General features: G+C 41.5%; 3 protein-coding genes across 11 annotated transcripts in view; 1 reads left to right on the top strand and 2 right to left on the bottom strand.

Moving 5' to 3' along the window:
• Window positions 1-6,142, bottom strand: part of camk2b1 (calcium/calmodulin-dependent protein kinase (CaM kinase) II beta 1) — a 74,471-nt gene extending 68,329 nt beyond the window's left edge. For 3 of the 9 annotated variants that reach the window (XM_030105636.1, XM_030105638.1, XM_030105639.1), the window contains exon 1: window positions 5,839-6,136. In XM_030105636.1, coding sequence (XP_029961496.1) covers window positions 5,839-5,900 — 62 coding nt within the window. In that variant the 5' untranslated portion in view covers window positions 5,901-6,136. Of the gene's footprint in view, window positions 1-5,838 lie in introns of all 9 variants that reach the window. The other 6 variants (XM_030105637.1, XM_030105643.1, XM_030105644.1 and 3 more) reach the window with 4 other exon arrangements.
• A 3,732-nt stretch (window positions 6,143-9,874) lies between these two features.
• Window positions 9,875-23,200, bottom strand: part of LOC115397794 (protein transport protein Sec24C) — a 25,480-nt gene continuing 12,154 nt past the window's right edge. Inside the window, exons 2-21 of the mRNA XM_030104256.1 lie at window positions 21,442-21,447; window positions 18,463-19,169; window positions 18,149-18,207; window positions 17,424-17,477; window positions 17,136-17,247; window positions 16,908-17,035; window positions 16,185-16,320; window positions 15,525-15,634; window positions 15,255-15,367; window positions 14,977-15,168; window positions 14,688-14,784; window positions 14,378-14,482; window positions 13,991-14,158; window positions 13,764-13,860; window positions 13,531-13,679; window positions 13,239-13,377; window positions 13,043-13,164; window positions 12,566-12,949; window positions 10,809-10,898; window positions 9,875-10,344 (exon numbers count right to left, since the gene is read on the bottom strand). Coding sequence (XP_029960116.1) covers window positions 10,204-10,344; window positions 10,809-10,898; window positions 12,566-12,949; window positions 13,043-13,164; window positions 13,239-13,377; window positions 13,531-13,679; window positions 13,764-13,860; window positions 13,991-14,158; window positions 14,378-14,482; window positions 14,688-14,784; window positions 14,977-15,168; window positions 15,255-15,367; window positions 15,525-15,634; window positions 16,185-16,320; window positions 16,908-17,035; window positions 17,136-17,247; window positions 17,424-17,477; window positions 18,149-18,207; window positions 18,463-19,120 — 3,054 coding nt within the window. The 5' untranslated portion in view covers window positions 19,121-19,169; window positions 21,442-21,447 and the 3' untranslated portion in view covers window positions 9,875-10,203. The remainder of the gene's footprint in view (window positions 10,345-10,808; window positions 10,899-12,565; window positions 12,950-13,042; window positions 13,165-13,238; window positions 13,378-13,530; window positions 13,680-13,763; window positions 13,861-13,990; window positions 14,159-14,377; window positions 14,483-14,687; window positions 14,785-14,976; window positions 15,169-15,254; window positions 15,368-15,524; window positions 15,635-16,184; window positions 16,321-16,907; window positions 17,036-17,135; window positions 17,248-17,423; window positions 17,478-18,148; window positions 18,208-18,462; window positions 19,170-21,441; window positions 21,448-23,200) is intronic.
• LOC115398562 (aminopeptidase NAALADL1-like) overlaps window positions 21,235-23,200 on the top strand; it is a 10,758-nt gene continuing 8,792 nt past the window's right edge. The window contains exons 1-3 of the mRNA XM_030105394.1: window positions 21,235-21,440; window positions 22,132-22,304; window positions 22,781-22,902. Coding sequence (XP_029961254.1) covers window positions 21,235-21,440; window positions 22,132-22,304; window positions 22,781-22,902 — 501 coding nt within the window. The remainder of the gene's footprint in view (window positions 21,441-22,131; window positions 22,305-22,780; window positions 22,903-23,200) is intronic.

Raw genomic sequence — 23,200 nt, 5'->3', positions numbered from 1 at the left:
GTTGCAGTTTGAGTTTGTTGGACAATAAACATTTTTTGATCTGACAATTTCCACTGGGTGGTGCACATGTTACTGTGTGTATTGTTTCCTGGGAATTCAAAGTACCTATGGACAGAAATGCGATTAATCTGATGATTACACTTATAATAAAGCACATTTTCAACCAGGTATCGAGGCCTACACCTATGTTTTTACAGAGTAAGGCGGACTGTACAGGTAATGAACGGGCTAAAAAAGATGCCAAAGCTGAGGCACGATGCCTAAATGTCACCAGCCCTGCGCAGAAAGTGACACCAGCAGAGAGCAGAGCGAGCAGAGCGCACATTAATTAGCTGTGCTCAGACGCTGGATCAGCATTACAAAGTTAAAGGGAAGCGTTATCGTGCGGACGCCAAGACGTTCACACCTGCTCCTTCCTCCAGAGCTTTACGTGACAGGGTGAAATAACACCAACGGCCCCTGGAAGACAGTGTGCAAAGCGGAGTGTGTAGATCAGTCTGTCACACACAAACACACAGAGAGAGCTTTTAGGCTGCTGCTGGTAAAGGTGGACGGTCTTACTGAAGCTGTGATCAGTTTAACTTCTCACTCATTTGTTAATTTCAGTCATGGGGAATAACCTAAGTTTTGGGATAAGCTGGTTTGGGGAATGTGAACATTTTCTTTCAGCTTTTGAAAAGCAACATGAATCAAAACGCGCAGATGAAAGGTGAGGCAGACATGTGACTTGAATCGTTAAATTTCATTTCTGAGCGTCTTCGTCTGATGAAACTATTTCAATTACCCTGCCTAGAAAAACAAGGCTGTTATTGTACTCCAACAACAACAACAACAAAAAACATTAATGACAGAAGCGTCAGGCTCAGAGAGGGTAAAATAAATAAATCAATGGATAAAATCACTCCAACAATTTAAGTAACCCCAAATCCAAAGCTCTCCCTTTTTATTCATCAATTTCAATTCAAGGTAAGCTGGGGGTTTTTAAGCTTTATGTCAATGCAACAACAAAAATGTCAAATATTGACTAAACTTTTTGAGAAAATAATCTGCAAACACATCAAAATGAACAACCTCAACATCACAATGTACATAATGTAAAAGACCAACTGAACTGAGACAAATGCAATGTGCATGCCAGCTCTGCAAATTCAACATTCCATAATTTTAAATGAATTTGATTAATCAAGATTAACTCAAAAAAGTTGTGTATACCAAAGTATATGTTTGATTATTATTGTGCATGCCTAGTTTTGAGTGTGTAATGATGAATTTAACAGTGAAAAACCAAAGCATACTGGGCAGCATGCTGAGGATGGCCCATACAGGCATGAGGAGAACTGAAGTCCATCGCTCTGCAGCATCCTGATCATGATTTGTTTGAGTTAATTTGCCCCACTTCAGACAGGCAGTATGAAGTCTTTAAGTGAGGATTAAGCATTGCAAACTCTAAACAGCAGATCATTTCATCATATTTTTCCTTAAAGACAGTTCATCGTAATATATATTTTTAAAATATCATTAACAGGGGTCTTTTCAGGGTTTGTTTTCTTTTAACTTTATGTGGCTTTAGGCACTGAGCACTGGCCTATTGACTGACTCTTCTTGGAAGGTTTCCATGGTTCATACATGTGAATGCTGCATATTTGGATGTGTTATAATTTTTACTTTTTCATGATAGCTTTGTTTATTTTTTTTTTTGTGATGTTTTAAATATTTTTTTTCCTGAGGGGACAATAAAGCTCCATTTTTCCTGGTACAGTGCAGCTGATGCCAAAACATCTCTGGTTGTGTCTCTGAACTTCACTCAAGTCTCCCACACTCCAGTTAAAAAGAAACTCTGAGGAATGCTGCCTCCTCGACCAGAACAACCCCCCGTTGCTCAACGCGTCTTCTCCATCTGCTACGCCGATGCTAACTTTGCAGAGTATGGATTGGAGATAATCTGAGCCTTTGTCAAAAACTTTTACCACAGTTGACCATTGAACCAGTAATAGTTTCACCCCTGGCATTTATCACCGGTGGACTGAAAGGAGCTCTGCAGGGATGCGGTGTCGTAAATTAGTCTGATCCCCGTGTCTTCTGCAGCAATCAGTCTGGCAGGCAGTGGACGATTTATGACCGACACAACAACAAAACCCACCAACGATCGCAGCACGCTCCCCCCTCCTCGACTTTGGACTCACGGCCGCAAGATACAAAAATACTGCCTGTCAACTCATAGATACATCAGTCATTCCTGCTTAGTTCCACTACATTTTAATAATCTTAAATTAAATGTAAACCAAAGAACTCTGAGGTTATGAGCATTAATGTGAGAAGGTTTTCAATTAGTGGGAACTGTAGCAGACTTGATGCAGCCAGCTTTCTTTTCTTCTGAATTTGATCATGAAACAATCTATAAAAATGTTACTTTCTGAGAAATATTTGCACATTTGATGTGGATGTCCTCAGCCTTCGAGGAGAAATGTTAGATAACCAACAACTGTGAACATATTCAATCAGAATTTAACCCTGTGGATGTGTTCATGGCTGATCTGTCCACGGGTCAGACACTTCAGAGTACTTTTAAAAGGCACTTTTCACAATGACTCTCTTTATGAAACACATAACAAAATTACTTCACAGTACTCCCACATTTTCCCCTAAAAATAAAAGTTATTTTAAGGCAATTTGCAAACAGGTTGTTCTAAACTTTTGCTCAGATCATAAGGGGGCTCAGTCACTGAATAAGCCAAACACATGTTTCACATGTTTTCAAACTAGGGCTGTCAATCGATTAAAATATTTATTGCGATTATTTGCATGATTATCCATAGTTGACTCTTGATTAATCGCAAGCTGATTGCACATTTTTTATCTACAGTTTTTATCTGTTTAATGTACATTATAGGGAAAAATTTCAAGTTCTTAATACTCTCATCAACATAGGACTGGACAAATATGCGTACTTTATAATGCATGTTTATTGTTGTTGCCACAATCTAGAATAATATGTCCAGACTCCAGAAAAATCTCCACATCACCTCAAACATTCTGCAGGCTCAAAAAATAGGCTGGAAGGGCATTTTGACCAGAATGGAACATCATTTAGTAATATTCTGACCAAGTAGTTTCCAACCAACTACAATTTCCAGTTCTCCAAACATTTTTCAACCCAAACTGATTGCGCTCATGCATCAACAACAGACTCCTGAACCAGAAAGTCCTTTTGGTCAGTAACAGAAGAGAAATACCTGGAGCCTTCATAAAAGAAAAAATGACACGGTCTCCTCATTCACTTTTAAACACGGCGACTTGCAAACCCTGAAGCTACTTGTAAATCGGAGACTTTGTGGTGTGGCTTTAAAATCACTCCATCAGCAAGCCACAGAGACAGGAGAACAACTGACAAGACAACACAAACATAAAATCCCCACTCAAATCCACCTCAGAGACAGAAAACCAGACAAGCCCTACCAGGAAAACCTTGTTAACAACTTTAGTAAGACACTGCATTTTGGTAAAAACATCAGTCTGAATAGCATTACAAGAACGGTGAGGAAAATACTGACAAAAGACATTTCTGAAACATGACACACAATAAGTGATACTGATCTGTTGGTGACCCAGAATCTCAAGTCCTCCGAACTGGAAAAATATACTATTAGAAACTCAAACTGTCAGAAAGACCAAGAAAACTTCACAATATTCCTTCCGTAGTTCACATCAAGTCTTTGACAGAGAAATATTTAGTGAATGCAGTGGTGTAGTCCAGGATGGACATGGACATGGGGGTACGGTGAATACCACTTATTTTTTGGTCAGCATTATGTACAGGCTCTTCCAAATCCCACTCATGCTCCACTCAGCAGTATCTACAAGACAGACAGTCTATATTTCTCCCGAGGATGATGAAGCCTTTACTCACCCTCCTCTGCCTTTAATTGGCAAGTACCTAATCACATTCACTGATTGGATTTGTTAATGTTTACCATGAAACTGAGACAGACACATACAGGGCCAATCAGAAGGAGAGTAGGGCGGTATGGGGTAAGAAGTTGAATTGCATTGGGCTCCCTCTCCCTCCCTCTCTTTTGTCTTCACATTTTAGGGTATCATCATTAACAGCTGTTGGGATCTCTAAAAGTTCATTTGGAATATGTCTGGTAAATTTTGCAGTTTGCAGTTGTCGTAAATATTACACTTGATTTTTCACTGAAGCTTATTCAGCGTAAGTCATTAATTCGGTGACAGAAGTGTGTGTTTGACTAGTTTTAACCTCAACAGATTTCTTTTAAATCACGATCTCGTTATCCAAAACCCTGTCTTAGATGATTTTGATGCATTTTTAAAGCGATACTTTCACTTTTATGAGTGCATAAAATACAATGATTGACATTTAGGCTCTACAACAATTTCAAGTGAAATTGGAAATCTTCTAATGTGTTTTGGGTGTAAGTTTACAAGACAACTGTGTGCCCAGTCAGTGAAAATGCAACTTTTTGGAAACCTTCCAAAGTAGAACTTTTCAAAAACGCTCTGACTCCATCTTTGTGTAAACCAGGAAGAATACAGTTTTTGGAAATTGTCTCTGTGTCAAATTAAGCGGCAATGTGAAAATGATCACTTGTATGTAATATTCCATATATTATTGATTCAAGTTATTAGAACATTAATAAATCTAACGGATTAACTCTAGCTCATGTTTAACCACATCAAAGATCTTTACAATGAAAGGATGAACCCCACCCCACCAAGACCCGGTGATCTGCCAAGAAATACCTAAACCTTGCAGTCCTAACTACAAATAGCATGAAAACTATCAAAATGTTTTAAAGATGGTCAATTTTGATAACTCAACACAACCTAATGCTTTTCACTTTAGTTATTTAATTTAAACAAAAATGAAATCATCTCAAACTGCATTTTACATATTTTCATGAGGTGTAGTGTCAAATTCACTCAGTGTTGTTTAACAAAATGTGTTGGAAAGTAGTAACATGTCTATATTTTTCATATCTCATAGAGAGTTTTTTGTAGATGAGATTAGATGTAGCTTATCCCTGCCAAAAAATTACCACAGTACAAAAAAAAAAAAAAGAGAGAACAAGCACTGGTCAGTAGATGAAGCTGAATGAATAAAGTCTGTGTAACTTTGAACTAATGACCATCCTGTAAACATTTTAATCATTTTCTTGCATGACTCAGAGGTGCAGGCACTTCTCAGCCCTCAGCTTCCCCTGAAGTTCCGCCCCTGTGCAGAACGCTCTTATCTGCTGTTATCTGTCTCCACGTTGCTACAAAGACATAAACTCTGCCGCTGCCCAGTGATGTTCAGTTGGAAATGGTAATCATGCAAACACACAGAATTAAGACTTAACTTTTCAGGTTGAAGAATTTCAAAGAAAAGACCTGAACAGACTTTGAAGTGACATTATAAGACCAGGACTGATTATTTTATCAAATGTAGACCTGAGTCTCTGTCTGTCTCCTCTACATTAGAGGTTCAAACCGATGAGTTTTGTGCAAAAAATCTTCACACAAGCAGCTGGAAATAACGAGAGACGTGCAGCAAGTGTGACAGGCACGCTGATATGCGCGCGCACACACACGCACACACGAGGAGAGAGCGGTGTATTTTGAAAGCTGGCATCCCGAAAAAAGCACACACGCACGCACGCACGCACAAACACACATACTACTGGCCTGCAGAGTCGCTCTGCTCTGCTCTGCACAGAAACGCAACCCTCCTACTCCTCTCGCTGATCCAAGTCACACTGTACCAACAGACCAGCGTGCTACACACACACACACACACACACACACACACACGCACACACACACGCAGCGGATACTCACTTCCCCAGCTCCTCGTATAGCTGGTATTCGTCTGTGAATCGCGTACAGGTTGTCGTGGCCATGTCTCTCCTCTTTCTCTCGCTTCTTCTCTTTTAACTCCGAAGATATTAATAACAATAAAAAAAATGTTTCGGGGGTTGAATTTGCGCGCTGTATAAAAAAGACACACTTCCGCCCAGCAGCAGCAGCAGCTCGCGGCCGTCGGAGCGGTGCAGAGGCTGAGAGGGGCGCGGAGACACGGACGGTTTGATACGGACAGTCGGAGTGGGCTGGGTGGGTACTCACTCTCTCTCTCTCTCTCTCTCTCTCTCTCTCTCTCGCTCTCTCTCTCTCACTCTCTCTCTCTCTCCCTCTCTACTCTGACATCTCCGCGCGCTCAGAACTGTCAAGCAAGCAGAGATGCGCGTGCGCTCTTCCCGCGACGCTCTCCGAATTAAGAGTTCTTCTGTATCACTTTGAATGATCTGTTCATGTGGAAAAATAGTTGTATCATGCGCACGTCAACTGCACATTACAACAAAATGTGGAGAAAATAAGGGTGCTCAAAAATAGTAGATCATATAATATCAAATATTATTCAAATATTCCCAAATTCTGAATAATATAATACTAGAACAATCTGAATTCCAGCAGCACCACCTTGACTTGAGATGGAATGACCCTATTATTAATCCTAAACTTAGGTTGAAATATTGTTCCTTTTTAATTCTAATTTGTTAGCATTTCTATATTCATGCATTTTTAATTCCAGAGATAATATTTCTTTCACCTATTGAACAACGACAAGAGGGTAAAACTGTTGTTTAATTAATTTATATTATCTGGGTGTTTTATCCACTTCTTCAGCAACTTCAGAAAAAAATCCAAAAAAAATTAATCTCCTCCATGAGGGCGCCGCTTCCATGTCTTCCGGTCTCGTGTTGATTACTCTGGCCTACTTGACGCAGTCCTCGTGAAGTGAAGCGGCGGTGGAGAGCGCGCGCTGTAACGTCCTCTGGTGGGCAGCGTGCGCACCAAACCAGAGGAGGGAATCGAACACACCCCCCGACCTGCACGCTGCGGATTTCCAAATAGGGAGAAATATGAGGCGCTTGTTTGTGTCTTCACGACGCGCCTCCGCGCTTGTGATCAATGCACGTGCTTGATTTGGGTTCAAGGTGGGAGACTTAACCAGCTGCATGCAGTCAAAGATATGACTTCTATGTGACTTCAGTGAATTCAATTAATTTCATTCAACTTAATAGTTAGTCCGTTTACTAATCTGTAAACAGAAGAGACACAGAGAGGAAGTGAACTGTATCCAAAATTGAGCTCTGCGATACAAATTAACCAAGGTTGTACAGATTCCATGTTGCTCATAAAATGTTGTTGACTGGTTTTTGGAAATAGATAAAAAGTTAAACAGAAATGCTTTGATTTAGGTTTTTCTCCGCAGATGAACAGTGTTGGTAAGTAACTAAGTTAGTAACTGGGTTATAATATTTTGAAGTAACTACTTGCCACAGTAACTATTGCATTACAAAACACATGTTTAGATATGTCAAAGAATGTGGATCCCCTCTTAATGGCACTTTAAGATGCATGTTCTGTTATTTATTATAAAAGTGAATATATGATTAATGAAATAAATGGAAAACTGACAGAATAAATCACAAACAGGAAACGTTACATTAATCCAAATTATTCAGATGTTGTTGTGAGATAATATGAGACAAGACAAGTAAGTGTAGATAACATGTCTACATTTATAGAATAATACAATAGATGTACGTATGTCAGTAGATGTCTATACTTCCATTTAAAAGCTGCCTTTGAATGATCAGAGCTCTCTATGGCGGTATCTCTGTCATGTCACGTGACATATTTTGCATCAATATGGTTCCTTCTTTCTTCGTGTAGTTCTAAATGATGACGTGACATCATCATTTAGAACTCTCCTCACAGAGGAGTTGGCAACAATGTATCAGTTTGAATGACGTCATCAAATTTGACCTAGATATGCAAATGAGCTGCTATACAGTTAAGATCATCTAATTTAGAATGTAGAACTTTAGTGAGGAGTTGGCAAAAATGTGTTAAAGCAACATTTTTATTTATTTGGTAAAACACAATAAAATGTGTCATGTTTGACATAATTATTAAGCTTTTAATGTAAATGTTATGACTATTTCAAATGCTCTTACATTTCAGTTATTATTATGTATAACACAACTCTCCATTCAATTCAATTCAGCATTATTTATATAGTGCTGAGTACAACACAGTCATTTATCAGCACTTTTACAGATAAAAACCCAACAGTTCTAGGTGGGGGGAGGCGGGGGAGGCGGGTGGGGGGGGGACTACAGGAGAGAGAGGGGGGGGGAGCACAGACTTGAAAAGAAACACAGGTTAGCGTTAACAATGCAATGATAATACTCAAGGAAGAGAGGGAAAGCAACCTCAAATAGACAATAAAAAATAACAAGGAGACAGGAGATGTTCACAAAAAACTGCGACCAAAAGTGAAATAAACAGGACATAATAAGACCACCAAGAGCTTGGAGTCATCAAAAGCAAACGATTGAAGTCTTGAAGAAGGCATATACAGACTTTCATTAGATTCCATGTGATTATTGCCATGTAATCAGCCCGTTGCTTAATTTTACGAAGAAACATAGGCAGGTCATACTGTGGTGAATGCTGCTGGGATGTGTCTGAATCCAGAAATAAACAGTGACGTTAGATTCACAGAAGGGAGGAATGAGAGAGAACACTCAATGAACCGTGATTCTGTTAACAGTCTGACACCTTCTCATCTAACTTTAGTGAAATGGTTTATCAGAGGAGGGAAAAAAATATGTTGAAATCTATCACCTCCATATACGTCTGCCAGAAATAACACCTCACCTGTAGTCACAGGAACATGGAGTGACATTGCAGGCGCTGCTGGCCGAGTTCTCCTATCACACATCAGAAAGAGAAACATGCAGATCTGTTTTTACCTGTGAGGTCAGATTACTCAATCTCTTTATGATTTCAGTTGTTGGAGTCCCTAGGCCAGTGGTCAGTTTTCAGTTGTGTCTTTGTGTAAAACAAATGTGTCATCGGCACAATAGTGGCAATCAATTACATGGAAACAGTTCATGGTGAAAATACGTAATTATGTTTTTAATTATTATAAAAGAACATTGTGCCAACCTGGAACAAATCATGGGTGCTCTCCATGGGTGAAGTGCCATGATGCTCTGGAACGGCGTTGCTTCCTCTGGTACTGGAAAAATGACATCTGAATTTTATCTGAAGACTTTAGAGGAATTTGTTCACCATGGTTTTCAGGTTTGAGCAGAAGAAAGACTCCAAGTGCATGTCTAACATCACGAGGCTAAAAATGGACTGTTTTTAATACCCAACAATGAGTCATGTGTTCAGTGTGACTGAAAACATTAGGAGAGAGCTTTAAATCTGTAGAAGAGCTTAAAGTGTCTTAAAATTACACTAGAGGAAGAGTTTCAGAAACTAGTAGCATGAAGGGACAAATACTCTAGAGAGAGGTACAAGTCTCATTAAGACCTTCTCAACATTGGAAAAAGTTCAGCAACCAAGTATCAGTAAAGGTTATAGCTTTATTTCACTGTAAGACCACTCACCAGCTTCATCTCCCATCTGGCCGTGCCCATGTGCCCTTGAGCAATACACCCAAGTGTGAATGTGACTGATGACGTAAAGCATGATGAGACTTCTACAAACACACAGCATCAGTAAATTCAATTTACATAATATTGTGATTACTCAACATAGTTCAATTTGCAATTATTAAAATTAAAAATATGAAAGCTGCTGTGCAGCCTCTCACAGTCATAAATCACACCAGTTGCTCATCAGTCTGCGGTCCAGCTCTGACTCTGCAAACACAATTACAGCCGATTAGCGCCATTAGCCGCCTGGCCTTGTTTGACTATTTCCCCCTCAGCTTCATGACTCATGTATTCATCTGCTTCTGCGAAATCACTTCTGAACAGAAACAAAAAAAAAAAAAATCTTATACAACCTCAGATCGGGTTCAGGTAAATCCTTTTTTTGTTGTTTTGTTTATTGGAGATAATCCACATGACAGAACATAGAGCTGGCACACGCTCAAACACACAACTCCCAGGCAGAGATCAAAGGATCGCTCCGACTCAGATTAACACGATAAACAAACACAACCATTTAACGCATCACTCGTCACGCAGACACAAATCACAGTAGTTCTTAAATAAATAAAACCCATCTGTCACGATGTCGCCATGCAGTTGTTAGTTATCTTTAAATATTTTCTCATTATTATAGTTTCTGATAGTGCTTTGTTGCTGCTGTGCTGCGTTCAGGGAAGTCAGGAAAGAGTCACTGCAGCAGTCGGACTGAGTTGATGTGGAGATGGTAAAGGAAGTCGGCGTAGGACGCTCCGCCATTGGGACTCTTGTCTTCCACAAGGTGGCGCTGCAGGGCCTCTTCACAGGTGTCGCCCTGCTTCACCACCCACAGCTGAGACAGAAATACAGTCTGGTCAGTGAGCTGTGAGGCGAAGTTTGCTGCAATTCTTTTCCCCTGACAGGAATGTGGTGTGGGTGTAAATGCTGGTGGAGCTTTACAGGTGAACACTTCAAATATGTCTTAATTTCCAAAACGCAGTGCTGCCTTTTGCCTGCTGCTCTGACTCTCTTCTAGGGATGTTATTGTAAATCATTTTTAGTATACTGACATGTTAAAAACATGAAAAACACTACAAGGCAATAGGGAAAACTAAACTAAAACTACAGGAACTGCTATTTTGCCTCTCCAAGTCTGCAGCATAAAGAGAGAAAGACTGAAACAAAGACGGTGAAAACTGCACTCGCATACCGAGACAGCAGCTGTGAAACTGAAGGTCAGCTGACAAACGATACCGCTCACCAGCAGACATCAGAGAAAAGATCTCTGGGTTCAACTCATCTCTGCCTTCAGCTAACCTTGCGGGTGCAGCGTGTCTGGGAATCCAGCATGTTGATGAGCGATCGCACCCTGACGGACACCGGGGTTTGGAGCACTGGCAGCTTGGTCTGAAGGGAAGCACAAATAAAAAGCTCAAAGCGTCGGAGACGGACAGGAGGCAGTGAACCTGTCATCTGGTGCCAGCCGCAGTGTGCTGCATGGCCGATCAGAAAAACACAAGATTTCACTTTTTCCTGCTGTGAAATTAATTATACGACTGGCTGAGCTCAGTGGATTTTTATGTCTCTTTTTTCATGTTATCACCTTTTTTTACTTTCTTAACACACAGTTTTCTTTCATACTTTTATTGCGTAGCTATGTCACAGCTTTGGGTGCTTTTTTAAATTAAATTCTCCTGATGTGAAAAACCAGCAGATTTATGACTGACTGGATGTAATCTTGACTTGAAAGTGAATTTACATTCATTAAAAATGACTGAATTGTGTTTTTCCTTTCCGACAAAGCAAACAATATTAAAACGAGTGAGCTTATTATATTGGTCTTGGACATGAGACATGCATTTTGCATGTATTACTTTCAAGGTCTAGAAATGCAGCCCCCGGCGTAATGCTGAGTTCTATATAAACACAATACGAGGGCTCCAGAAACAAGAGAAATATGCTGGATGCAGGGGCGGAGCAGGGGTCCCAGCCCAGGGGGGGCGAAGCATTTCTCCATGGGCCCTTGTGGCCAAAATATCCCCATAAAATCAGAATCAGAGGCTTAAAAAAAATGCCGCAAATCAACCCCTTACCACAGCAAGCAGGTGCACGCGGTCAGAAGGATTCAAATAAGGTTTCAGCACCATGGACAGCACCATGGATTTTGCCAGTCATTATGTCAAAACTAATTATAAGCCTAATGCAACATCCTCCAGCGATCCCCCTCAAAATCTCCCCGGTGCCCCGGGAAGTTTTGTTTGTTCCCCTGCCGGGCTTCCTGGTCGCGCACACGGTCACTGCGCCGACCACGGTGGACTACCGTCCAATTCCCCTCTTCCTCCCACATCTCTCACACCCGTCCAGTGGAGGATATGCAAAAACAGGTATGAAAAACAATAAACTGAAATAAAACAAATGAAATACAATAAGACGCCCCCAAAAAAGTTCTCCCAAGCGTGCAGTCGCTCGACGTTTTGACCAGGTACGGTCTTCCTCAGGCACAAAGCACGCAAAATTAAAATAAATGAGTGATCAATTGCTTCCTGGCACAAATCGGCTTCTCACAAACGAGCTTCTTTCTCATCAGAGAATGGAGCAGAAAGTACAGGCTACACCTCCGGCAAAAGTGAACAACAGACAACATGGGCGCGCACGTACCCGTGCATGACAGGCAGACAGACAAGAGGAGAAGGGACTTTTTTGTTTTTGTTTTTAATTTGAATCTTTTAAACAACTTCATCCTCTTGAACGCAAGTGTTATTGAGTCCAGCTTTCCTCCCTTACCATTTTCTTCAGCACAATTCCCCCCCATATTCAGGGTGGGCCCCCCCACGCAGCAGTGGGCTCGGGGCAGCCGCCCCCTCCGCACCCCCCCCTGCCTGTTCCGCTATTGGCTGGATGTGATCTGAACACAGTCAAACATCCACTGTGTACAACGACTGTTGTCTTCCTGATCAAATTGAGATAAGAATCCTGCTATAAGTGCTGGATGTTGTCATTTACAAGCCATTCAAGCCGTCCATTTTTATAAAATAATTTACCAAAATGTGTGTATTAATGTCTGTCAAACTCACCTCTCCAGAGGGCAGGGAGGAGAAGCAGCCGGTGTTGAAGAGCTCCATCAGGGTGCATGCTGGGACCTGGGTGCCCACCCACAGCAGCACGGTGAGAGGAGACTGAACCAAATACAGGCCTGTGGGATCCAGGCTGGCAGAGGAGCAGCGCAACGCCTCCCCTTGCTGTGGAGTGTCGGAGCCGTCCTCGGTGACGGCACTGACCAGAGGCTGCAGCAGGGGGTAGAAGTGCGTGGCGGTGCCGCAGGCGTCCATGCCGAGCACCTGGCAGCGCTGCTGGAGCCGCTGGTGGACGGAGCTCCTCAGACCCGGCAGCAGCACCTCGCTCTTTCGCAGACTGTTCATGTAAATGGGAAGAGCTCGCAGGTGCTGAGGGAGGACGAGCTGCAAGAGATCACGCACATCCCAAGAGGAAAAATACAAGAGCTTTAGAGGGGAAAACCCTCGCAGTCATCATAAATTGAGGATTTCTCTCACCTGTCCAGCAGATACTGAAGCAGAGCAGCCATGTTTGCGGTAAGATGCCAAAGCTTCAGTTATGTCTGTCTGTAGTTCCTCCCTCAGCTCCTGCAGAGGGCGCTCCAGTGCTGCACAGTACACTGGACACACACAAGCCTATGTTACACCTCAGCCCTTACATTTTATTCCACAGTATTCCTGCAGAAATCCTTACTCTTTTTGCAGTAGAAGGTGAGCAGTGTTTGGGCCTGGCAGTGCCGGAAAGTGTCCTGCAGATGGCGTGAGCATCGAAGGGTGAGCGTGTGAATCCTGGTCCTCCTGTCTCCTGACTCGCTGACGTAAGACATGGCAACCTGGCACAAAGAAAAGGGAAAAAACAGGATTTTACATATTCGTTATCCATTCCATACATGGATTCATTCAAATCTTTAAAAGTTTTGGTAAATGATAAGCAACCACAGCTTGGAGAATATAAAAAAGAAACATTTAAGCTCAGTACGACTCACCTGTATGGCCACTCCTCGGGTCTCATCCAGAGGTCTGGTGTGTGCGAGCTCCACAGCCAGTGTTGTCCACCTGTCAAGCGTTGCCAGGGTGACGTGTCTCGGGCTGGGACCGGGCACAAACAGTCCGTAGCAGGCGGACACACGTAAATCTGCTCCAAGAAACACAAATGGTAGATTTCTACGTGTTTTCCAAATAAGAAAGGCTGCAGGATCATATTAAACAAGTCTCTCACCTTTGCTGACAAATATCCTGAGCTCAGCGTTATAGCCTGTGTCCGTCTCTACAGTCCTTCTCAGATCACTGATGAATCGCTCTCTGTCCATTTCCCCCTTTTGGAAGAGTACAAAACCATTCATGTTCAAAATCTTCCCCTATATAGTGGTTTCATTATCCATGTTTTTTTAATTATTTTAACAAGAAATAATTTGACATGAAACACTTGAAGAGCTGTCAGTGTACCTGCAGGTGGCTGTAAGCGTGCAGCGCTCCACCTGTTAAATATGGGATGTGCCCTGGCCACGCCCCACCGACATCTTGCTGGGAGAGGACAAACAGGTGAACGCCGCATCCCTGACGGACACACTCCTTGGCCAATGAGATCGTAGCTTCTGAAGGCTGAAAGATGGACTGAAGAACAGAGAGGAAGGAAAACAGGTATTATCATTTCATTGAGTCTTATTTAAGGTTGTTACGTCCATATATTATGTTAACCTTGAGAGTTAATGTTTTCCACATTGAATCTGTTTCTGGTTCAAATCATGTTGACACGTTGGTGAAGTATTTTAAAAATCAAGCATAACTTTAAAACGGAACGTAACATAAATATCACAGGAGATCACACTGTACCTTTGGTTTGTTGGTGCCAAAGAACCCTGAGGAAGAGTTGGTGTGTTCGCTCTCTATCAGAGACGCGGTGTGGAATATCAGCAGCTTTCCAGGACAACCCAAACCCTAGATTGGAAGATAATAAAGGTGATTATTTTGATGCTGCACAGCAATATATAAAACAGGCGAAGCCAACAAGATGATTGATGATTACAACAGGCAGTCTTTAACACCCTTGAAGTGGCTTTAAGTTTAACTGAAGATCCTTGACATATAGACAAGCTCATAACCACAGCAGATGTGGCCAAGTGAGGATTCACAGCCGGTTTACCTGCAGTACGGCCAGCCCAGCTTTGACAGGAAGCTCCATGGGAACTCCACTGGAGTCATCAGAGTCTGCACAGAGCTGAGGAAGGAGCTGCAACACGCTGCACGCACAGAAAACAAATCATCAACCTGCTGGAAGCTGTCAATCATACAAATGAAAAAACAAAACTACTGTCAGCCAAGAGGTGCATTTATTTTGTTTTTTGTTTTTTGTTTTTTGCAGAAAGCTGTTAAATTACTGGTTGACTGCAGACAGAATGTTTCAATGTGAGCATCATGAACACGTCTTTTACCTGTCGATTATGCCTGCACAGTCTTTGATGGACACCAGGAGCCCCTCCCGGAGAGGCAGCTGCAGATCGTCCTTCTCCGCGATGACCAGCATGTGTGGGCGGGACAAATCAGGGCTGAGGTCGTACAGGTGGATCCTGCTGTCGTACGTCAACAAACCCACACGGATATCTGCTGATAACTCGCCGCTCTCCCTTTGCAAATAACAGCGAAACACAAAGATTAGCCTGGACCATCCATCCATCCATCTGCACATGTACAGAGTCATAAGATGACATACCTGTGGAGAGAGTTGAGTAGTGTTTGTATTTGTTGTGTTATAAACTCCAGATGTCCTCCTCTCAGAGCTGAAATGGACACATCTATAGCGAGAAGCAGTGCGGCTGGTTCACCCTGGAAAAAAAAAGACTTTTCACACACAGCACTTCATCTACTTGGAGTTTTGAAGCTTTTGGGATCAATCATGTGTCATATGTTAACTCTGAGGATGAATTATTAAACACAAGTCCATGCACAAGTGACAACATACAAACCAAATGGACAAACTAACCCTCTGTGAACGGAGGATTTCATATGAGCCCAGGCTGAGTTCAGGCCTCTTGTCCCGATCAACCCGGACCCCCTCCGCCCCCTTGGTGGGCTGGTAGTGCTGCCACTTCACTAAGACAGTAGCGAGAAGAAACTTTGATTCAAGTTAGTTAATAATTTTTTGACAAGTGATCCTGAAACTTTGTGTTCACCCAAACAATTGCTGTTCTTTACACACACTAATCATTTGAGAAGCTGAACTTTTGCTTAAGACAGCACAAGCTTCGACTGTTCTTGCAGCTTTTTCAGATCTGTTTGAAACCTACGATGTTTGCAAATAATTTTCCACATAATGTAGTCATGTTAATCTTTTTGAGAGCATTTGAAAACCCTTTCCAGAATTTCATCTCGTCAGCTAAGAAAAGATTCAACACCACTCTGTGATCAGATTCTGAACATTTGCACATAATTTTGATTTTTATTCCTATAAATATTAAGATTTGACAGTACATATATTTTTTTTGTTAAATACAGAATGTCAGGTTTGATGTCAGAGCATCTGTCAAAAACTCAGCAAATTTCTTATACGGAAACATGCAATTGCTTCTGTAACTACTACGAGTAAAACATTGACATGTTTAAAAACAGAGAGACGTTTCTCTCTCTTAATAATAAATCTTACCTTCACTGAGTTTACCACAGAACGGGCAGTAAAACCTTTGACCGCAATCCTGCCAACTCATTGCAGGACACATGGAGGCTCCACAGGAAGCACAGCCCTCAACACAGTCTGCCTCTGTGCACAGTGGGATGGATTTCTATAGAAAATAAACATTTAGTTTTCACATTTATATACAAAAAGGCTTGAAGAGGGACAGTGTCAGCCTCAGTAAGGTAAAAGCAGCAGAGATATTTTTTTTATATCTTTTGAGACAGTTTTGAGGTAAAACGTTGTTGTAGCATTTTGTTTGAAATAGCACCTATCACCGAAGTTCTTTGAATTGTCATGGTGGCTTTCTTGGTGGAGTTTGCATGTTCTCCCCATGTACAGTTTGCATGGGTTTTCTCTGGGTATGCCAGTTTCCTCCTACAGTCCAAAAACATGCATCTGATGTTGATCTGAGACTCTGCATTCTCCATATGTAAGACTGTACTTGTGTTTGGTTGCCTGCATGTCTCTTTGTGTTCCCCTTGTGATGGACTGATGAATTATCCTTTGCTATTGGTTAGCTGAAAGTGGGCTCAGCGCCCCGCAACCCTGAACTACTTAAAATGGGAAAGAGGATAGATGGAATTGTTTGTACTGAGCATTATTCATAGAGTGTGTTCTGTGTTCTATCAGGTGTATGTGGGCCGCACATTGGTCAATCCTGATATAGAACATGTATAAAAACTGAAAAATCACCTCTCCTGCAAGCTGATGAGCCATAGGGGTGACCAAAGCTCCCAGCGGTAGGCGGCTAAGTAGGGCAGTCTGACCTTCACAGGGCACGCAGTAGGAAGTGGAGCGGATGGCGAAAGGACTCGCATTACCTACAGCAAAGTGCAGCCAACACAAAATCAATAGGGAAACGATAATGGTGGCAGCTCCGATGTAATGTTGATGCACTGTTAAGGCTCAGTAGGAGTTTACCTCTGTCCTCTACGACACAGGAGGTCGTTGCCAGAGGAGGAAGACGGGAAAAAGGCTCAGAGATGAAGACCTTTCCCTCCCACTCTGCCCTGTCCTCGGCCATCACCTTTACCTGAGGAAAACAGAAAGACGTGCTGTCAGTCTGATGTGAGCCGGTTCAACTTCACTCAAAACAGAAGAAATATAAACTAATCAATCATGTTAACAATACAGGCAGGTGGTGTGAATGTTGCTGATGTGGGTTGGTGGGTTAAGGTTAGAGTTACATGTTAGATGAAGAGGACTTACAGCACTAGGCAGGAGCTCTGGATCCAGGCCATACCGGGACTCTGAGTTTGGAGACTGCACAAAGAGGACAAACAAGAAATTCTCAAACAAACACAACAAGATGTTTCATTGTGGTCCTGAAGGCTACTTTCTTTGGTGTGATTCTGTTATTCAACATTGTCTCAAAATTCAGTGAGAAGCTTCTCATCAGCACCTAATGTCAGTGAAAAACAGAATGCTGTTGAGCCACATGTTTCCAGAGTTGGAAAGACACACTCTCTATGGCAATGAACATTTCATTTGCCCAAACCCATTATTTCAGATCACCAAACCAGGGAAATAACACACACACACATTTTAAATGAATTGAAGAGGCAAATAAGTAACATGGAAAATACAAAGGGAAACTAATTTTCAAAACTTTAGAGTGCAATTGTTTTCTATATTTTAAAGCAATAAAATTTGAATCACAATGTAAACGCAAGCATAAAAGAGAATTACCCCAGGTTGAACATACTGAAGTGTGAGCGGTCGTGTCAAGATGTAAAGATCTCTCTAAGGGAATCAACTAATGTTTAAAACTATGCAAAGAAACAAACATTCTTTTGCACGTCACTGTGGACCTCAAAATGTGATGAAATTTCCCTGTTTTCTCTGTATTTTTACAGACCCAAACAATGAAGTGATCAGTGAATTATTAAAAAAAAAAACCTCTCACACGCATTTTAGCTTGTGATTTTTACAACCTGTGGTGTGATGTTCCTCTCCTGTGCAGCTGCGTTAAGGCCAAACTCCTTCATGGTTCCTGAGGAGAAGACAGAGGAAACTGAGCCGTGAAAATTCAGACTTAAGTAACAAATATTCTGTTCTAATCATATTTGAAAGACTAAAGTGTCCTGTTGAGATTTAAATTCTTCTGTAATTTGATCCTCTAATTTAATGGCTTTTTAGCATGGACTTCCTGCTCTTCAAATACAAGCAAGTTTGTCCGATATTAATTAAAAATAAAGAAAAGAAAAAAAGGCTTGAAGTCATATCACATGTAGACAAATAAAGCTACCTCCAGAGTGTGGTGACAGTGTCCACTGAGGCTGTTGCTCGATAGGAGAGGAATGATTAGAGGAATATCCTAAAGGGGACTTGATATTTGCCCCTTCAGACGGCGTTTGGGATGTGCCCAGTGGACTCTGATTCACATGTTGTCCAAATAACGGAGGGCTATAAAGAAGATGATTCTGATGCAGCGACTGAGGTCCATTCAGGATGACCTGGCGTGTGGATGGAGCTTGCAGAGGTGGACTCACGACTTGGTAAGGGATGTGAGGGGAATAAAATGATGTTTGTTGGGGGTCAAACAGCTGTGTGCCTCCATTCACATGAGGAAGAGAACATGGAGGTATAGATTTTCCTGTTCCTGCAGCCTGGATCATCGAAGAAACTTGAGGACTGGGAGTCATTTGCTGCATACTTTGGTCTGCAGTGTGTAGAAAGTCCTGATGAGAGTCATTCGTGTTTGAGAAGGTCGTGCAGTCTTTGTGGAAGTCATGGTGGGATGCCTGCTGCTGGCTGTAGCAGGGGGTGTGATGGGAGGGAGATCCCACGCTGAGGCGATGGAAGGTGGGCAGGGGGCTGCACAGCGCTGCTGGAGGCGAAGTCGTGGACCATCCGTTCTGGCCCGCCCACGCCTGTCTCTGATTGGACGAGGGGACGTCCATCATCCTCCATATCCGTCACTGATTGGTGCGTTTCTCCTTGGAGGCGGGACCTAAGCGAAAGATGGCAACATGACTGACACTGCAAGCGAATATGATCCCGTGACAGCATACCACGAGAAATAAGATGTTGACATCTACCACGAAAAAGTGAAACACGAAACGAAACGACCTTAATTCACAATTAGGTTTTTTTTTTTTTTAGATAAAACAGAAGACTCGCTACCTTTGGCCATTAACGGAGGAAGCTGCACATCGTCACAAGCGTCTTCACTTGCGCCTCCACGGACACACTCGCTTGACGTCGTGTTAAATAACGAAAAGCCACAATTAAATAACGCAGTAACACAGGTTGTACTAAATGTTTTCAGCCCAGGCGAGACCGGTTTGCCCCAGCAGCCTTTCTGCAGCGTTTGCATCAAGTTTGATGTTACTACGAGTTCAACAACACGCGCATTTCCGGTCAGGGCAAATAAAATAAAACTTAAAGACGCTCGAACCTAAAAGGTATTTGACCCAGAAGTATTATAGATGAAATAGACACATTATGTCTATATTGTAACCCCCCTACAAAAAAAAAAAAAAAAAATAACTAACTAAATTTTAAAAAATAAAAAAACAAGTAGTGGACAAAGTGGACTCAAAAATAAAGCTTTGTTTTTTAATTTTATGTTGCTCTTGGGGAGGTTTCTTCATGGAATTGACTCATTATTTATTGAACTTTTTAAAGCTGACTTGGCCCTACACGTGAGGCCAACCGTTTTAACATTGTTAAAATGACTGTTTTTTTTTTATATTGTTATTGTCATGACTTGACTCACAGATAAGCACAGTGGTTAAGTTGGCAAACATTAAACATTATTGCTCAACAGCACTATGAAAGAGTTTTTCATGCTTTTATTACATCTCAGCTGGATTACTGCAGCCTTGCATGTTGGAGTGTGGTTATAGCCAGCGGAGTCCTGATGGGTGCTTCAGGTCAGCTCAGCCTGAAGCTCAGAGGAAAGTTACAGAAACTTTTCTGTTGCTGTCCTGAAGCCATTGAATGAGTGACCACTGCACATCAGAAAGGCCCCCTTGCTGTCCAGTTTTAAAAGCAATCTTGAAACTCATTTTTATTCCTTGCCTTTAACCCAGCTTAAGACTGATGTTTTTATCATTGTGTTGATTGCTCTTTATCTTACACTTTATGTTTTTATGTGAGTTTAAGTACAGCACTTTAGTGTGGCTATAGTTGTTTTTAAAGTGCCGCATGGATCAAATTGAGTTGGTCGGCAGCCACACAGTACTGCATTGAGGACAAGGCGAGGATTTTGCTCAGGGGCCCACAGGACATGTTTTCGGAGTCTGGGAGAAAACTCATGAGCACACTCCACACAGGAAGGCCCCAGCTGGCATTTGAATCCAGACCTCCTTGCTGTGAGGCGAGAGCACTAAACACTGTGCCAATCTTATATTTCACTACTCACATATTTCATTGAATAATAAAACTGTGTGACTTAAAGGACATAAAATGAAAACTAAATAATATGGCAATTCAGAGAGGGAAAAAAAAGTATTCCAAAAGGCTTGGAAATAAACTAAACAATCATGAAATATATTTAATATTTTATTAAAATTATACGTTTCCCCTTTTGGGCCTCAATTGATTCTGTCTATGACTTCTCTCATTTGGTGGAGAAAACAAACAAGCAATGTGACGCTAAGTTTGGGTCAGTTTTCAGTGAAAACATAATATAATAAACATATTTTGAACTGTTTTTCATAAATAAACTGTAAATTTCTTTTCGAGTAGTCCTTGTCCAGTAATCCACGTCAGATCTTTCATCCTATCCATCTCCTTTGTGTGACTTATTTTGTGAAAAAAAGACAGTCCTTTCACACAAATCTCTTTTAAACTGTGCCATCGTTAAAATAAACCTAAAATAGATATTCAGATATAAATTTTTGGTGGATATGTAATTTCACCATTCCCCGTAATTACACGAAGGGATAAAGTCCACAAGTTCAAAAATTAATGATTAAACTACTGCATCTTACAAAAGCAGCTGCGGCTGTGCAATTTCTCCTCACATCAGGTTGAGACATACATCTGGCCCATCGCATGTTTTTTAAGCAAGATGAATAAACCGGTGTTAATTGGGCTTGTTTGCGGCGCTGCCGTGCTGAGTCTGGTCATTGGTATCCTGATCGGTCACTTTGGCATCACCAAGAACAGCAGCTCGGGCCCATCCTGGGTGAACGACGTAGTGAAGGATGTGGACGAGAAGCTCATTGAAAATTTCATCCGAGAGGTGGATCGCAAGGAGATTGAGGAAAACCTGAGGTCAGTCGTTGAATAATGACATTAATATATTGGTAGCTGAACTGACAGGGCTTGTAGTTGGGATCAGTGATGCACTGCTAAAGATCATTAGTGCCAGAGTGACTTTATGAGTGAGTTTGATCGAACCTGTATCCTAAAGGCTGGATAAATCCTTTGGTCTGTGAAGTTTCTGACTTCATATAGGATTACTTTGAAGGACTGAGGAAGACAGACCTATTGGTGTATCGGCAGACAAATAAACCTCAAAGTCATTGGCAAGAAAAGATAAAATATTGGAGGGAATGTGATTTTTAGACACAAAACTGTGTTTTTTGCACAAGAAGAAATCATGAAAATGGCATAATGTTAAAACTGGACTGTTACTGTTTTGCAAAACTCCATTTTATTTTCAGATTGATGGTGTTCAGAAGAAGATACTTTTAAATAGACTAATTTTAAGTTGACAATATTGTAAGTTAAGATATATTTTTTTTCGAAATCAAGCCAACTTGAGGTTATATTTGGCAGTTTGAGGCCCATGAGTTAAAATGTGTTTGACTCATTTCAATCACTCTTCTTTCATCCAATGACATTATTACAACATGAAACAAGAAGTTTAGCACCATAAAACCTTTGTATCACTCACAACCCTGAAGGATTTACAAGTAAGCGCTTGATAGTTGTTTACCTTCATCTTTCTCTTCCTGGACAGGGAGCTGACCAAAGTTCCGCACATGGCCACCTCCCCTGGAGACGAAGAGACTGTTCAGTTCATACTGCGGAGATGGCAGGACCCTGACAGTGGTCTGGATCAGGCCTGGAGAGAAGAGTACCAGGTTTACCTGTCTTTCCCCAATGCTGATAATCCTAATAAAGTCACTGTCGGTGAGTCATGCTGTTGGGGACGGAGAAGCAATCCTCTATTTTTAGTTCATTCCTGAAGTTTGAAATAGAAATTTATTTGAATCTTGGATCAGAATCAGTGAGTTCTGGGTTGAGCGCACTGAACACCTCTTTCAAGGTTCAAATACTATATAATGTGGGTCCAGAATTTAATTACCAAAAGTGCTTCAGTGAGGCATTAATGAATTCAGTAGGGTCACTGTTAAAAGAAAAATGTGCACAAACACTTATCTTTAAATGAATGTTACATCTCTCAATGTTACAAATGAATGTTACATCAAATCCAATCTCTGCTATATGACAACTTTACATTTGATTTGCAAACTGAAAGCAACTTTATAATTTTTGCGGTAATTCAGTTCAACTCCCACAGAGAAGTGCAACTTTTATCTGCAGTAAATTCCATGAGGTCTGACAGCATTTTTATATCTTCTCAATCCTCATTATCGATCGACCAGTGAACCCATCTGATGGCGTGCTATTCACCGTCAGAGAAAAGGAGAAGGCTTATTTCGAAGACCAATCGGATCCTCAAGTGGTTCAACCATTTGCTGCATACTCCCCTGCGGGAAACGCAAAGGTACGAGCTTCTATTGAACTTTAACTATCTAAATTTTGCTGATAATAATTTTAGCAGTGGCATCCAGGACGTTTTTTCCCCATTACGGTCAGTAGACAAACAAAAATAGAATCCAGATCCAGCGATTCTCAATATGTCTTTCCAGACTGATTCACTTGATTGTGATAAAACTACAGACTTGATGTTTAATTTTTCACCTTGACTGCAGTCACACGGGTCTTAAAAAACTGTTATTGTTAGTTATGATTGTCAAAGGTCAAAACCTTTTGAATGCCTTATCGAGATTGCATTGCAGATG

This window comes from Salarias fasciatus, chromosome 12, assembly GCF_902148845.1.
Source record: "Salarias fasciatus chromosome 12, fSalaFa1.1, whole genome shotgun sequence".
In the NCBI taxonomy this organism is placed as follows: domain Eukaryota; kingdom Metazoa; phylum Chordata; class Actinopteri; order Blenniiformes; family Blenniidae; genus Salarias; species Salarias fasciatus.
The sequence above is the reverse complement of the archived record's forward strand: the minus strand, read 5'-3'. Positions and strand labels throughout refer to the sequence as shown.